Source organism: Nuphar pumila, chromosome 10, assembly GCF_984573655.1.
Source record: "Nuphar pumila chromosome 10, dmNupPumi1.hap1.1, whole genome shotgun sequence".
NCBI lineage: Eukaryota > Viridiplantae > Streptophyta > Magnoliopsida > Nymphaeales > Nymphaeaceae > Nuphar > Nuphar pumila.
In genome coordinates, this window is record NC_143258.1 from 77,644,413 (window position 1) to 77,662,235 (window position 17,823).

The window sequence follows — 17,823 nt, forward strand, 5'->3', positions numbered from 1 at the left end:
TGTGATAAAATGGATTTAGGAAAAGAGATCTCAAGCCTAGAGGCATGTTCTTAAGATCGCTATCTTTAGAACTTCAATCGCTTCACTCTAGGAATTTCGAAGATGCGAAAAAGGGGTTAGTTTTGACTGAGTTCCCAAGATACAACTAGGCTTGAACCTCAAGATAGTCACTGCTTCACAAGAACAGATGACCTCTCCTATACCAGAACTCTGCAAGCCAAAATCGGGAAGAGATAAAGGAGAAATCTGGAGAGTCAGAAATTCGTATCTCTAAATGACAAAAGAAGGAAGAGATTTATAGATTTCTTAGAAAGATCAAAATGGTTTACGATAAATGTGATTAATGGTCATAAATCTGACGTTTTGAAATAAGGACGAAAAAGGTCCTAAACGGTCACCCACCTTTGACTGTGCTCAAAGGCCTTTAAAATCGTCCATCAGTCACAATGCACCATAAAAGCATATTAAAACCTTTTAAAAGGCCAGACAATCCAAAAACCGAAAGGTCAAAACAGGCCTTTGCACCTCATACGCACCTCGCACCGCTGCGAGCGTGCAAAGTGCACCATCAAAATGCCACATTGTGCCTCAAGCGCCCTTGCACACACATGCGTGCGTGCGTGTGCGCTAATGGTGCATCCATTCTTGCACGATACACATCAACGTCCACAAGCCACCCCAAGACACATAGATTACCAAAGTAAATAATAAAGAACAAACCCTCTATTTAAACCACTCGAAAACTTATTTCTCTTAGATATGGGATTAAACTTATTAAAGCACTTTTGGTAGGAACAAAATCACCAATTTTAAAACTTTTCTAACAAAGACAATTATATAGTTAGATTAAAGTAGGCTTAATCTAGATCCACACTCAACAAGACATGTTATCTATCATTTTTAGTGCGGTTAAATCTCATTTTGATTCCTTCATGCTTGAGATGAAGAATAGTATAACCTGGTTTTACCTCGTCTCGTCAAAAGATGCCTTCCATAAGCTTGTCACTGAAGGTGGACACCAGGCTTGTCTAGGTCTTCTCAATCTAAGGCAAGTTTGATGGCGACGAAATGAACATTTGTTACACATTTTGTAACAATGTTGAATGTGGAGGATGCTTGGAATGTCGTCTGCCGCGCTAATATTTCAGTGTAATTTTATTTTTCGCTCCACCCACCCTCCTGACCGGGTGGGGACAAAAAAAAATGTAAAATATTGCCCCCCACCCGTCAATTTTCCCTCTCATTCTTACTACCTCTCTCCCCGAACCCTCTTGCTCTCACTGCTTCCCTTTCGACTTTGGCGATCGACTACCGCTACTCCTTTGTCACCGTCGGATCTCTCATCCACCGATCTGGATGCCATTTCTTCATCATCCATAGACAAAATGAATACGAAAAGATAAAACAAAAAATGATCCAAGAAAGAAAATTTTAAAATTTTCAAAAATATCTTAGTTCGGTTTTTGTATGTTTTGGTATTTGGATCTAATTTGAGATCTATGTTGAAAAAAAAAATCATGATTTTAGACTTACCTTTATAATTGAATTTAATATCTATTATAACGTTTGCTGCACAGTTGTTTTATATGTTTTGGTATTTGAATCCAATTCAAGATTCATATTTAAAAAAAAAATCATATTGAAGGTAAAAATTTATGATTTTAAATACACTTTCATAATCAGATCTCTATCCGAGCTAAAAATCAATAACAAACCTATTAAAAGGTGTAAAATGGTGAATGAATCGAGTCATACTATTCAAAATGAAGTAATTCAGCACATTATCCATGACTGTACATGTTGTCTGCACAGACAACCGTGTCCAAACAAACTTTGAATCCCGTACCATTGTTAGGGAATGAACAGTTTATTTTTTTTTTTTTTCATTTCTTCCTTGCGATCAAGCATGCTCTTACGACTTGATAGGTTGATCCAGGTCTGCCAAGACTAGTGTTGGGACCTCATTAATCCATTTACATGTGCCAGAAACGACGTGTCAGGGAGATTTTCTAATCTCTCGTAGTCTTTTTCCTTTCTTCCGTCACAGAACATCACGTCTCTTGCTTATTGGTTCATCAGTTTATTAACATTTCTTTCTCTCTATGTTTGTCAAACAACGTTCGCTCCACTCTGTTTCCATCTCTCTCACACATTCCCTCTCAACAACCACCTTTTTCTCGTCCGCGCCCAGCCAATTCCCTTTGCCTCTCTCTCTCTCTCTCTATATATATATATATATATATATATATCATAATTTTTATCACATTCCGCATTTCCTTACCATTAAACTTCTTTGCATCTGCATCCTCCCCATTCCACCCTCTCTCTCTCTCTCTACGGACACTTAGCTCGACCACCATTAACCTAATCTCCGTCCTCCTGATCGAGCACGATCCTCACAAGGTAAGAACTCGATTCGTTCTGACTCTTTTTTATCCATTTTGCCGTCGCTGCTGCTGTCATTTAGAACATTTGGATCTCTTGGGTTTATGCTTTGTTTTATTTTCATGGTCCTCATTTATTGTTTACTGATATCTTGCAGAAAATCTGATATATTTAAAGCAAAATTTTCCTTTTGGTTTTGTTTTTGAAGTGTTAGAAGAAGTCGGTGGAGATGCGTTCAATCTCTTTTGTATATTTTCTGTATTTTACTTTTATTATCGTAAAAGAATTAATTGTGATCTGTGTGTGTGTGTTCGGCGGTAAATAACGGCGAATTTGAAGGCAAATTGGGTTTCTTCATTCTTTTCATAAATATCTCAAAAACAGCAAATTAATTTAAGTAGGACGTAAATCAGGTTTCTTCATTCTTGCCACTGTTACCATTTGGTTCCCTGCAAGGAAATAAATTTAAGAAATCGTTTTCTTAGAGTCCCGAAAAAAAGAAAAAAGGGGAAAGGATATCGTTAATTTCTCAAAGCTAACATTTGATATATTCTTGGACATGTCCTGTTCTTAATTTGGTCATATTCTAAGATTTAAAGGGGATAAAAAAAACTGACTTTTGGTGCTCTGTCTTTTGAAGTCCTTGAAATCTGGTGTTATATGTGAACAAAATGGAATAGCCGAACGAATCTGCACTGCTGATTATGTTATCTTGAGAGGAAAACTAAAATCCCTTGATACTGAAAATTATTGAGAATTTCCAGACATGGCCGCGAGATTGGGAGACTTTTCTGTGTTAGCGTCACTCGTTCACATTTGGTTGAGTTCAGTTTAATCATCTAAGTTTGTGGAATTGGGCTCAACTGTTCAGGCTCTGCTGGGAGAGTTCCCGTTTGATGTGGACATGAGGGGCTCTTGGGGTCATTTGTCCTTTAAAAAATTAGGGAGAAGTCCACCTTTAAATTGGTTTCTTCTGTTCATCATTGTCCTTCTGGCATTGTCTATTGTACTGGGTTCCTCACATTTGAGTTCGTCGTTTCCCACGTCTCCTGTCTCTGCTTCATCCGACATTTATGGAAACTACAGAAGGCTCAGGGAACAGGCAGTGGCTGACCTAACAGAAATACGGTCTCTCTCTCTGGGCATGTTGCGTCCCCAAGAATTCGAGCTATGTGGAAAGGAATTTGAAAATTATGTCCCTTGCTACAATGTTACTGCAAATCAATTAGCAGGATTTCACAATGGGGAGGAATTTGATAGGCATTGTGACGTTTCTGGAGTGGGTCCACATTGTTTGATTCGTCCACCAAAGGACTATAAGATTCCTCTCAGATGGCCTGCTGGTCGAGATGTCATATGGAGTGGCAACGTGAAGATCACCAAAGATCAGTTTCTTTCTTCTGGAAGTATGACAAAAAGGTAATGCTTCTGAAACCTGGCATGTTAATAGGATTTTCATTTATCTACTACATTTCCTGTAGAATATGGTTTCCCACGAAACCAAATAAGAAAGGGAAGCTATTATTAGTTATTGCATTCAAGTCATTCCCTAGGTGTTAGTGAAATTCTCTTTCCTTGTTTCTTTACAATTATTTCATATTTTAATGTGTAAAAATCTCATTGATGAAGTGTTTAGGGAATGCCTTTTTTCTTATGAATATTCTATTCATTTCCTTCCAACATGATCTGGAACTGTTTAGGTTGATGTTATTGGAGGAGAATCAAATAGCCTTCCACTCAGATGATGGAGCGATCTCTGATGGTGTCAAGGATTACTCCCGCCAAATTGCAGAAATGATTGGGGTTACCAGTGATAGTGAATTTTGTGAGGCTGGTGTAAGCCGCACCTCTCTCTGATGCTAAAATCTGATCCCTTATTCATTCTCAATTTTTTCTTTTTTTTTCTAATGTTTTGAGAGGCTGATTTGCGTAGTAAGCAAAACAACTACTAATGCTTGAACGCAATGTGGTGGGTAACCTGAGAAGATAATTGAGGGGCAGATAACATGAAATTCTTGATTGATTTTTGCATCAAACTTGTTAATTATAGCATCTGGGTTTATAAAATTTTGACACAGGTTTGGTGATTTCAGCATATGAACTTTATTGTTATTATTAGCAGTAGAAGATAGATACTTGGGTCATTTCAGTTTTCAAGCTGTTAAATGTTTTACGTGTGTCAAGAATATTTATCCTTTAATCACTACCCAGATCATGGACTATGATCATTTCTTAGATGGAACATGCTTCTGGGGAGCTGGGAGATGTTTTCAGAGTTCTATTTGCATGTATTTTGTGTGTTTCTATCTCACAGGTAGTGTAGACCTTATTTACTATACGCTGCTAAGATGGGAATGTTATGCTTAAGCATGAAACGTGTTGGGGTTCATAAGTAACTAAATATACACGTCTGCATCCATGCTTATGAAATATCTCACAGTGATGGTGTAGGAGCAGTAAATTGTGTTCAGAAGAGAATAATTTCCTCAGATCGCAGGCTCCTTTGTTTGAAAATTTCTGGCCATGTAATTTTCGTTAGGGGTGCTTGGTATCTATTTAGAGATTGTAATGATTTGTTTGGACTGTAACTGTATCTGTATCTGCTTTCCTTGGCAAGTGACTTTCTGTTGTCCTGTTCAAGTGGACCATTTACTTCCTGCTTAAACTTACCTATGCTTAAACATCTCTTGATGTGGAGATATTTGGTATGTACTTTTATCTAAGGTTAATGTTTCCTGATTCATTGTTTGCAGATTCGCACTGTGTTAGATATTGGGTGTGGATTTGGCAGCTTTGGAGCTCATCTATTTTCGGTGAAATTGACAACAGTTTGTCTTGCTGCTTATGAGATCTTTGGCAGTCAAGTGCAATTGGCTCTTGAGAGAGGCCTTCCAGCAATAATTGGAAATTTTATTTCGAGGCAACTTCCATATCCATCCGTGTCATTTGATGTAGTGCACTGTGCTCAGTGCGGAATCAACTGGCATGAGAAAGGTATATATACTGTAAATGGGAGTTTATCATTCCCAAGTTAGTTTTGAAGCTGCATGTTCGACAGCTGGATTGTTTTTATTTTGATGTGTATAGTTACCGTGATAACAAAATGGCTACTACCTTAAATTTGATGACCGCAAACTGTGCTTGACTTCATTTTAGAACCTGAAAAATCCACAATCTTATAGTTGAAATCTGTGGATTGACAAGGTTTGGACATTTGGTTCTTTAAGCAACTATGTTAAGTACTAATGGGAAATAATAAGACACCAAGGGCTTGCAACACATATTGACAAAACTATCCTTTAATATTAGTGCTAATAAAATGAGATGAAACTTTCAGCCTAGTTGTATGCTTTTTCTTTTTCATTCTACCTTATATTTTTTATTATCCAATAGTTTTAAGAATCATTGCGGCATTTTTCTTTTCAGCAAAAATTATTTACTGATTGCTGATGTCAAGTTTCCTACTTCCTGTCATTTGGTGTTTCTCCTAGACACGTCTCATTCTTCTCACTATAAAGATTTTTTGGCTGGAGATATGTACATTCTACCGTATCATATTGCGTTCTGGGTGTTATGTTCTTTCTATATTCTTGTGCATTCTTTTGTGGGTATTGTATTCATGTAACTTGTATTGATTTTTTTTGTTAGTGAAAACAGGCCTTTCCTCACTTTAGTGTATACTTTTGAAAACCATGTATTTTAAATATTTTTATGATGAGTGATTAAATAAGTAAAATTTTGATATTCATTAGAAACTTTTGAAGTGACAGATTATGTCTTTCCTTGGAACAAAATCAAGAAAAAAGAAAAAGAAGCTACAACTTCAAAAGAGTCTAAAATGAATGGGAGGAAATGAATATGAATATGTCATCATGACATGAAGCTGGATGTAGAATTTTCTGGACTTTATTGTTTTATGTTGATTCAGTTTTCTGCAAGGAAATGATTTTTCTTGGTCTCTTTTTTGGTGCATTCTTGAAGGTCAACTTCATTATCTTTCATTCTAACAGTTCCATGTCTTAACAGATGGTGCATATTTAATTGAGGCAGATAGAGTTCTCAGGCCAGGGGGCTACTTTGTCTTGACTTCACCATTAACAAAGTCACAGGGATCAACACTTAGCATGAAGAATCAAAATATGGTGACTTACATTGAAGAGTTTGCTGATAAAATATGTTGGAGCTTATTATCTCAGCAAGATGAGACATTCGTCTGGCAGAAGACAGCAGATCCCCATTGCTATGCGTTTCGGTGAGGATTTGCTAGATATAAGTACGGGATATTGTATTTGATTATGTCATTGTGCATAGAGATGCTTCTGTTATATATATATATATATATATATATATATATATATATATCTGTGTGTGTGTCACAGGGACTCGCCAACTAGGTGCCGCACCCGATGCGGTCAACCTGACCCTGGGTGCAGTCAATGCACCAGGGTCATTTATGTCCAACTTTTGGACTTTATATATATAATTTTTTATATTTTTGCCGCACCCCCGCACCCGCACCCATGTGACATATATATATATATATATATATATATATATGTGTGTGTGTGTGTGTGTGTGTGTGTGTGTATTTTACAACTTAAATTTGAACTGTTATGGTTTGATCTTTGATGTCTTATGATGATTCATTTGATCCTCTTCTGCAACTCTAATGCTTTCTGAATATGTTTGAAGACTGTGTATATCTTATTTGTGTGTGTGTGTGTGTGTGTGTGTGTGTTTTCTTCTGTAGCAAGCAAGGAGATGTGCCTCCCCTTTGTAAAGAAGAATCTGATGCGAATTCATATTATCAACCACTCGCATCATGTATAAGTGGAACTAATAGTGAGCGGTGGATCCCGATACAACAGAACAGGTCGCAATCTCGGCTGTTTGCAATTCATGGAAAGTATTGTTTCAACTGTTGTTTTTATGATTTACTGCATGTGCAGCCAAATTTTTTGTATAAGCAAATTTGTGAAAATGGATGAAACCTTATGTCACATAGACACGATCAATGGCACGAGATATGGCCAACAAACTTGGTACATGAAGTTAGTTTTGTGCAACTGGGGTACAAGGATGTGACTTTCTTTGGTTGAGTACTATCTTATCAATAACCAACAATTCTTAGCCATTTTGTACAGTAAACGGTGTGTATGCTTGATTGGGCCTAGATTAAAATAATTTTTTGAGAGAAAATTTCACATTTTGAATCATAAATTCAATATTTTATTTGTTTTAGTGACTTTGCACAGTGTTATCTGGGCAAGTGGGCATTCATTGGCTTGACTAATTCCTAAAGATGGTTGGTTTAGTTGGTCAAAATATAAATCTATCTTGAAAAGGATGGATTTGGTTGGCATGTCATTTACTTTGTCAAATACATTGTTGGCTATGTCCATCAAGTTATAGGTTCCCTATTTTTGTATTGATGTCCAGTCATGTTCACACTCAACACAAAGGCCAAATGACGTGTCCTTGTGACATAGATTGAGACATGTTCTTTGGCTTCTGATATTCAAATATGAACAGCACTAATTTCTATTATATACTTTCTGCAGGTATACAAAATGATGACTTTAACGATGACTCACATACCTGGAAGTCAGCTGTCAGTAATTATTGGTCGCTTCTGACACCTTTGATTTTCTCTGACCATCCAAAAAGGCCTGGTGATGAGGATCCTTTAACCCCATTCAACATGATACGTAATGTGATGGACATGAATGCTCACTATGGAGGGTTCAACAATGCCCTCATGGAAGAAGGGAAATCTCTCTGGGTGATCAATGTTGTACCAATCAGAACTCAAAATACACTTCCTCTGATAGTTGATCGAGGTTTTGCTGGCATCTTGCATGATTGGTAAACATCTTCTCGTGAACTTTCTTACTTGTATCCTTGACGAAGTGTAACCTTGGCAGAGTTCTGTCACTCTATTGATGAAATTTACAATGTATTTGTAAATATGCTGCAAGATCTTATGCTAAGATTGAAATGCAAGTATTGACTATATGTCGATCCCATTCCCAAGCATTTAATAAATGGGAATATGCATGGAACCATCTAACGTGTGTTAGATAGTCCCAACATATAAATGTTTGAATCATACACTTTCAATGTACATAGGTGCATCATATTCCCATTTAAACCAGGATAGATATTAACTTTGATTAGTTCCATTGACTTGAAATCAAATGGATTGATTTAAGTTTCAAAAGATTCACATTTCTCATGTTTAAGGCCTTATTATTTGTTCTTATATCCACCCAAACCTGTAACTTAGAAGAAAAATGAGTTGGATATTAGAAGATCGAAGAATTTCTTGTGCAGTTTTTCCTTGTGCTACACTTTTTCCTTTTAAACAAATCTCAAGTCTGTTCTGGAACAAGATCCTGTATTCCAGAACTATAATGTGGTAAAAGGCCTGATCGATGTAAGAGACTGTACAATCTAATTGGGTTAAAAGAAATTCTACCTCCTTTCTTTTCCTCTCAAACTCATGCTGCTGTTGCAGCTTTTCTGGCACACATACTACGCCAACTGCAAAGATTTTGGGAGTTGACTTCTCATTCTTTTTCATTCCTAGAACAAATTTCAGGAAATGAATAAGTGGAATGGTCCTGCCTGGCCCTACTTGTGGATAAAATTTTGCTTTAATATTATTTAGATTGGCTGATTGACCAGCTTGCAAAATGGAAAAAATAATCCAACTCTAGATGTGATATAGGATAACATTTATTCTGTGTTATCAATGTATTTAGATAAGAAATGTACTGAGAATAGTTTAATCCTTGTTTTATTTTGCAGGTGTGAACCATTTCCTACGTATCCCAGAACATATGACATGATTCATGCAGCGGATCTCCTTTCCCATCATATAAATTCTGAAGGATGTGATTTATCAGATTTGTTACTTGAGATTGATCGAATGCTACGGCCTGAGGTGAGTTGGTTGTTCATTAAGAAATGCACAACTCGAGTTTCCACCTCTGCTGAACTGGAAGCTATTTGTCAACTTTTGTGTGCTTAGATATACAAATCCTTGTCATCTTAACCAGGCGATCTTATGCTTGATTCCTATAATGGTGTATTCAAAGCAATAGAATTGTTTGGGCACCAGTTTTTCTCCTACTACCTCTTGTCTATCATGGACTGAATTTGGAATATCTTAGAAAACCAACATGAATTGATTCACGTAGGTGTCATATTAGGATGAGAAGATCTTCTTGAAACTGGAATAAAGTGACGTGATTGGACATCCACAATGATTTGGATTTGAACCAATTCAAGTGGAAACCCAAAGCAGTGTCCAAGATTTTAAGCTCCCATTTGTTTTAGAAGTCTCACACCAATTTCTCATGATCGCATTGCTTTTGTCCTTTTCCATCTTTTTTTCTTGAGAAACTTATTCAACTGCTTTTCCATATTGATGAACTGCTGAAAAGTTACAAACTTTCGGTTGCAGGGATGGGTTGTTCTTTCTGATAAAGTGGAAGTGATACAAAAGGCTCGCATAATCGCAACTCAGATTCGTTGGGATGCACGAGTTATTGAGCTTCAAAGCAACCATGACCTGAGGTTACTTGTTTGTCAGAAGCCAGTCTTGAAGAAGTGATAAATGTAAGCTTCACGGACTTTGCATTTAATGAAGTTCTCTTATTATGGTAATTGCCGACCTGATTCCTCCATGTGCTCTCTGTAGAACATGACATCTGAATACCTTAGGAAAGCAATGAAAAGTTAAACTGGCCTTCAAACTCTTTTTGTTGCCAACTGTAAGGAAACAAGGTCCTCCAAAATATATTCACTAAAACAACAAGAGTGGACACTCAAAGAGTTCCACCAAAGGAATACACAAGCCACAAAATGGGCTTACACACAAACACCCACTAAAGGAGCAAAGCACAAGGAATAAAATAATATTTTATTGATCAATCTATGCAAGAAGGCTTACATTTGAGAGGGGGGGTTTCACCCCTATTTATAAGCACATAAGAGTCTCTTAAGAGAGACATTGGGAGAGGTCCCAACGGCTTCCATAGAGCCATTGGGGTCTCTCTCCAATGCCTCTTTAGCAAAAAAGGTGGCTGAAACAGTAAAAAGATAAAAGCCAAAAAGAAATTAACCTAGTTAGACACTAACCTAGTTACTAGTTACTATTTACTAGTTAGGTACTAACCTAACACACACACACACACACACACATATATATATATATATATATATATATATATATATATATATATATATATACATTTTTAACACTCTCCTTCAAACTTACGATTAATTAACCGAAAGTTTGTCCAAAAGAAAGTGGAATCTAAGAGCAGTGAGATGTTTGGTAAAGAAGTCTCTTAATTGATATTCTGAAGTAACGTAGGGAAGATCAATAGTGTCATGTAAGTATTTCTCTTGGACATAGTGACAATCCGTCTCAATGTGTTTGGTTTGTTCACGAAAGGTTCGGTTGCTGGCAATATAGATGAAATTTTTGTTGTCACAACACAGTCGTGATGCTTCCATGCTTGGAATGCCCATGTCAACCAAGAATCTCCTTAACCAGACCACCTCCATGGTGGTTGTAGCCATGACTCGATATTCTGCTTCGGTTGATAAGAGGAAAACTTTTTGTTGCTTTTTGCACTTTCATGAGATCAATGAGTCACCTAAAACTTTTTGTTGTGTGAACGACATGCGTAATGTTAGGTCTCGTAATTGAGCGATATGACAGAGCTTCGACAAGTTGTCTGAATAGTGTTGGATTTTCAAGTGGTTCTCTATTATCAATCTTCATTTTGACATTTACAACTTCAGGAATGTTGACCTTCTTATCATCTAAAATATCTGACCTGACAACTATCCAATACAAATTTAGATTGAGTCACCAAATAACTTCTAAAAGAATAAGTAACTTTTATACCAATAAAATACTTTAAAACCCCAAATCAATCATTTCAAAATGTGTTTTGAGAAGTCTTTTAAAACACCTTGTTTGTTGCCTCCCTTGATGATCGTATCGTTCACATAAAGAAGAAAAATAATACTTGCATAAAAAATTTTAACAAATAAGGTTGTGTCAGGTAAATAAGATTGAAATCCAACATCAAATATAACTTGACTAAACCTATAATACCAAGCCTTTGAAGCTTGTTTAAGGCCATCAGAACCTTATCTAAACGAAGAGTCTTTCCCTTAGGAATAACTATACCAGTCGGTGCTTCCATATAGACTTCAACCAATTCACCATTGAGAAACACATTCTTAACATCCATTTGGTATATATGCCATTTATTTACAGAGGCAAGGGCTACTACGGTTCTAACTATGGTAATTTTAGCATAATATATTTCATACTCTTCGGAGTATCCCTTGGCAACTAACCTAGTTTGTACCTTTCAAAGGTTCCATCATTCTTGTTTTTTATCTTATAGACCCATCGACAACCTATGTTTTTTTTTTAGGAAAATATCTTAGATAGTTCAAGTATTCGCCTTTTCTAAATCATTTAATTTTATCTTCATGACTTCTACCCATTCAGAATGTTTCTTTGCTTCAGCATAGTTTGAGGGTTTTATGTATGAATGTATAAATGCAATATAAGTTTGATACTTAGGTGAAAAGAACTCATAGGACACAAATTTCTCAGGGGTTTTAATACTCACGATGACCTTCTAGTTTGTGTTTCTCCATGATTTTCATTAGTATATTTTTCAAGGGAATATGGATGTTCAGAACTATTATGCTTAAAATATTGAATACAATTCTAATTTTGAGATTGTTCTTCATCTCATTGTCTTGAGATTCTTCTTCACTCGCGATATCATTTTTGATAACTTGATTTTTGTCAAGATCAATATCACAATCACCAATCTTTGGAATTAGATCTAATAGAAAAGAATACTCATATATGTCCTTAGGATTTTCAAATCCATTTTTTTCTAAGAAAGACACATTTCTTGAAACATATAATTTCTTATTTTTAAAATCAAAGCATCTATAGCCTTTTTGATTATTTGCATATCCCAAAAAGGCACAAGGAATAACATGAAGAAAAAGTTTATCATTTTTATCAGTGATTACAAAACATTCGCATTCAAAAACCCTAAGTCTAGACTACTGGTAATATACTTTTCAAGATAACAGATAACATTATGTTAATAAGATAAATTGCGATCAAAGTGGCTTCGGCCCAAAATTCTTTAGGTGCTTGATTTGAGATAAACAATGTTCTTGTGATTTCTATAATGTGCCTATGTTTTCTTCCTGCCAAGTCATTTGATTATAGGTAATCTTTAAAATTTTTTCGATAAAAATTCTGCCCCCGAATCACTGTGAAAGATAGAAAAATTCTTTTGAAATTTATTTTTGACAAATTTGTGAAATATTTGAAAGTATGAAAGAACTTCAGATTTATGTTTGAAAAAATGAATTCACGTGTATCCAGTAAAATCATCAACAAAGATTATATAATATTCAAACTCACCCTTAAATACAATAGGTGTTGGGCCCCAAACATCCAAATGTACTAACTCAAGCTGATGTGTAGAGACAAAAGTTCCTTCTTAAAATGACAATCCTTTCATCTTGCCAAGAATACAATCTTCACATGTAAAATTTTTAAAATTACAAAAAAAAACATATTTGGAAAGTGTTGGATTTTATATACATTAGGATGGCCAAGTCTTTTATGTCATAAATCCAAATTCAGTTTTTGAACATTATAACAAAATGTATTTTTGGGTATTTCAAAAAAAATTATGTATTATAAGTCTCCTTCCCTATAGCCTTCCTCAATCAGGCGATTCTGCACTCGACAACCAATGGAAGATAAGGAAACATTGTACCCATGGTCAAATAATTGAGAGACAGACAAAAGATTTAGGTTTAACTTGAGAATATATCTAATTTTTGGAATAAAAAAACTTTTTAAAATATTTTCAATTTTTTTTCCTTTATCTCAACGGATGTCCCATTAGCAATAAAAATATTTAACTCGCTCGAGTTACGACATTTGAATAAGATATCACTATTTGACCTCATATGAAATGAGGCACATGAGTCAAAAAGCCAAACAATCTTACCGGTGTTAGAGAAGCCAATAGAAGAGACCGCGACTCTGGTTGATGAAGTTCTTTTAAGTAGAGGTTGGAGAGTTTCTACAAGTTGAGTCAAAGACATGCTTCTAATGTTTGATTCTTGTATAGCTTTGAGCTCACATGACTTTTGTGCAACCGATGCTACCTTTTTCTCATACGACCTCTTTTAGTTTATGACAATATGTTTTGACATGTCCCGGTTCACGACAATAATAACAAATAAATTTTTTATTTTCAAACTCATTGTCTTGTTTTCCATAGTTATCATTGTTTGGTCTCCCGTGTGGTGGTATGTAAGCATGAACATGGTTTCTTGGCCTAGACACAGGTAGGACCGAATCATCATCTTCTCTGGATGTCTTCTTTTTTAGTTCATTTTTCTCCATACGTAGCTCTTCAATAGAGAAAACTTTTCCTCTGTGAAAAAGAGCCGATTTGGTAGACTCAAACTCCGGCCTTAAACCATTGTTAAATTGATAAAAATGCTCCACATCAATTTGTCTTTGACGAAGTTCTTTGTCTTCGGGACAATGCCATTTTGGCTTAAGAAGAGCCAACTCATTCAAAGGTCGGACAACTCACTAAAGTATTGTCTAATACTTTTTTTTCCTTGAGTTATAGTGCGTTCTTTGTCTTGTAAGTTGTGAATGTGGGCAATATCTTTAAGATAACACATTTTCTTAAGATATTCTCATACTTTATTTGCATGTTCAAACTTGGTTAAACTTGAGTACTTTTTTATATCAAGACTACTAATGAGTCAAGACATAATCTTGGCATGCCCCATTCTCCATTATTTATATGTATTTTTATATGTGGCCATAGTTTTGGTCTTTTTCACCTCCGTAAGAGTTTCATCTTTTTCTCTTTCTATCTTAGTAAGAATTAATTTGAGTTTCAAATCCAACCCATCCACTGATCATCACAACCCTTTTTCCCATATGAAATGCTTCATGATTGAAACCATGTTACAAAGTTTGTGTTAGTTTGATGAGTTTTATGGTGACATTATCATTGTCATCCTATGTCACATAGGTGCATGGGTGCGGGTACGGGTGCGGGTGCGGAGCAATTTCAAAAATTTTGGACACGGGGACACAGCTATATATATGTATATATATATATAATAAGATTGTAAATTCTAAAGTAATAAGTTGACCGGCCAAAGTTGACAAAATATATATATATATATATATATATATATATATATATATATATATATATATATATATATATATATATATAACAATCATAAATGGACAAAAATAGACTCGGTCAAAGTTGACCGAGTCTAAAATTAATTTTAATAAATAGATAAAAATAGACTCGGCTAAAGTTGATCGAGTCTAAAATGTGGACGGAATTGGCCCCAGTGCATTGACAAAGTCTGACACTTAGTTGACCGTGTCTGCCCCGTGTCCGAAGCCGCACCCGTGTCAGAGCGTGTCGACGCCGATGCGTCAACCTTTTAGCCGAGTCCGTGTGACTTAGTTGTCATCTATGTTTACAAGGGCTAAGAGAAGGAATAGAAGGTAGAGCGGAGGAAAAAAAGTATCACGAGCACTCCACCACCAAGAGAGTACCTCAAATGAGAAACACAAATACAAACGCACTCCACCACCAAGAGAGCACCTCCAATGAAAAAGACAAACATACAAGCACTCCACCACCAAGAGAGTACTTTCAATGAAGAATACTCCACTACCAAGAGGGCACGACAATCTCACAGGCACTTGAAAATTTTTTGCAAAAGAGACTATCTCTTCAAAATCTTGAATGATTTGCTTCTCTAATACCCTGCAAGGAAATAAAGTCCTCCAAAATATATTTACCGAAATAACAAGAGTGGACACTCAAAAAGTTTAACTAAAGCACCAAACGGCCACTAAAGGAGCAAAACACAAGTAATAAAAAAATATTTTATTGATCAATCTATGCAAGAAGGCTTGCATTTGAGAGGGGGTTTTACCCTTTTTTATACACACATAAAAGTCTCCTAAAAGCGACTTTGTGAGAGGTTGGGCTCTCTCCAATGCCTCTAGCAAAAAGGTGGCTGAAAAAGTAAAAAGAAACTAATCTAGTTAGATACTCAGTTACTATTTACTGGTGAGGTACTAACTTAACATATATATATATATATATATATATATATATATATATATATATATATATATGTACACATATACATTTACATAAGTGCTGATTCTGTTCAATCATCAATGATTATGGATCAGATCATAATTTGGAAAAGCAAACGGCCATACATGGGAATGGCATATTTGGAAGCTGAGGTTGGAGAAGAGAAAAACAGTGAGGTACACATGGTGACTAATGATGAGCAAGCAGAGCATGCCCACTTCCATCAAGGTATTTTAGCACGATCCTTTATATATTCCCACCGGTGACAAGGCCAAGTTGACATTTATTCAAGCTATATGCAACGGAAATTCATAATGAAATTGATTTGTTTAACTGGATTTGATTGATTCATTTTTCTCTCAGGCTTAAAGGCTTGAATCAGCCTTCATGTAAATTTTGTATTTTGTTCATTCTCAATTCTTTATTTACTTCATTATTATTCTTTTCTGGGAGGAATTTGAATAAAGATCATCTCAGTAGACGTTATACACATTAGGTGTCATTTTTGATAAATGGTTTGTTGCAGATGCAACATAGTTAATATCAGGAATGATTTGCGTTCTTCCTACTTTGATAAGCACCATTCGATAGCAATTTTTCTTTTTCTTCTTCTATTGTTCTGTCTTGTGTGGATCTGCTAAAGTTGAAATATTCAGTTTTACTTTCATTATTATTATTTTTTTTCAATTTAAAACTTGGTTTTGGTAAAGTTTTGGAGGCAGTGGGATTTGGATCTGATAAGGGTTCAGCCGGCCTGACTACAAAAGTCCTCCAAGTTGTGTACCACAATGGTTCCCCATACGACAGGGCATCTCTTGCCGTAAGGTTGAAGCTGGATGTGCAGGAGGATGAGGATCCAAGGGTGTTACTAGCCAGAGGCCTGCCAATGTGTGGTCTATGATGGGTATTTTTTTCATTGACTTTGTGAAAAAAAAAAAAATCTGCGAAAGGCTGATAAATATTTGCATGGGGCTGCTGTTGCTTTATTACGGTTGGGGGATGTAAGGGTGGGTGGTCGTGTCCTCAACCCCGGAGGTTTACCTGGCAGAGAGGCGGGGCCCATGAAGTGACCCATTTCTCGGTGAGGGCTTTCTTTCGTCATAAAAAAAATGGATAAATATTTGCTGGGTCAGCTCAGATGGCCGAGTCAATTTTGCGATGGTTCAGTAACTTCCATCAAACCATGAATATATGTGCAAAAACAGGGAGTTTGTGAGAGGTCCTGTGGGCAATAGTGTGGCACATACATAGAGGGGCTGTTTCTTGGAAGCCACTTTTCATTCTGGTTCCCTCGAATGGCATCAGCAGTCTTTACCAAATCTTATCTGATTATATTCGATATCAATATCTGTCAGAATCCGACTCTGTTTAATCTGATTTGGTAAGCCAAAACCATATTCTATTATAACAGATGCAGACATGGTTTTGATTATTCGCTACTGCATCTGATGGATATCTAAATTTGATAGATATCGGAATCTGATAACACATAAAAAGATCGGATTTGGTATGATCTTTTCACCCAAAATCAAATCTGAATCTAAATCCGTTTAGCCAACATCCTGATTAGTTGGATCTGGTATTAGCCACATCTGAACCGTTTACATTTGAAGAGGAGAGCGTGTGCATACTGAAATAGATCCAATGGGACCCTCTTTAGCATCTGCAAGCTCGGTTTTTATTGCAGCCATCCATTTGGACAGGGCTGGGCATAGGCTCTGGTGGCCCATAGGCACCCCATGACATGACCCATTTGTGTCAGCCTTGGTCAGCATCTTGGACATCATTTTGGCCTGACCTGTCCACGGATCATGGCTGGCCGGCCAGTAACGAGTTGGTTGGCCTGGTTCAAAATGGACTTGGGTCAGGCCAGCGCAGCCTGCCTATAGACAAAGCAGGACTAGTCTGTGGTCCATCAATCTGCAGATCAGCCGGGTCCAAAATGGACATGGGTCAGGACAGCAGCCTGCCACTACAGTAGGAGGGGGGGGGAAGACCATGACCATGCTTGGCTGAGCTTTGGTTTGAAACTAAACTAGCCCGACTGGCTGTGACCAGACCCATCCATTTGGACATTGACGGGCCAGCCCATTACCCATCCCTACATCAAAATGCAAGCAGGGCTCGAATGCTAGTCCGATTCAGATTTCTAAACCTAATCCAATCCATGTAGGTAATCGAATCTGATAATCCTTACTGA

At 36.4% G+C, this 17,823-nt stretch overlaps 1 protein-coding gene across 1 annotated transcript; it reads left to right on the top strand.

Moving 5' to 3' along the window:
* The first annotated feature begins 3,289 nt into the window (after positions 1-3,289).
* On the top strand, positions 3,290-16,108 carry LOC149826922 (putative methyltransferase PMT5). The gene is made up of 9 exons (XM_090018397.1): positions 3,290-3,804; positions 4,086-4,221; positions 5,139-5,379; positions 6,412-6,637; positions 7,136-7,258; positions 7,918-8,250; positions 9,196-9,331; positions 9,854-10,008; positions 15,719-16,108. Exons 1-8 carry the CDS (start codon positions 3,290-3,292, stop codon positions 10,001-10,003), a joined length of 1,860 nt encoding a protein of 619 aa, XP_089874523.1. The 3' UTR covers positions 10,004-10,008; positions 15,719-16,108.
* The last annotated feature ends 1,715 nt before the right edge of the window (positions 16,109-17,823 follow it).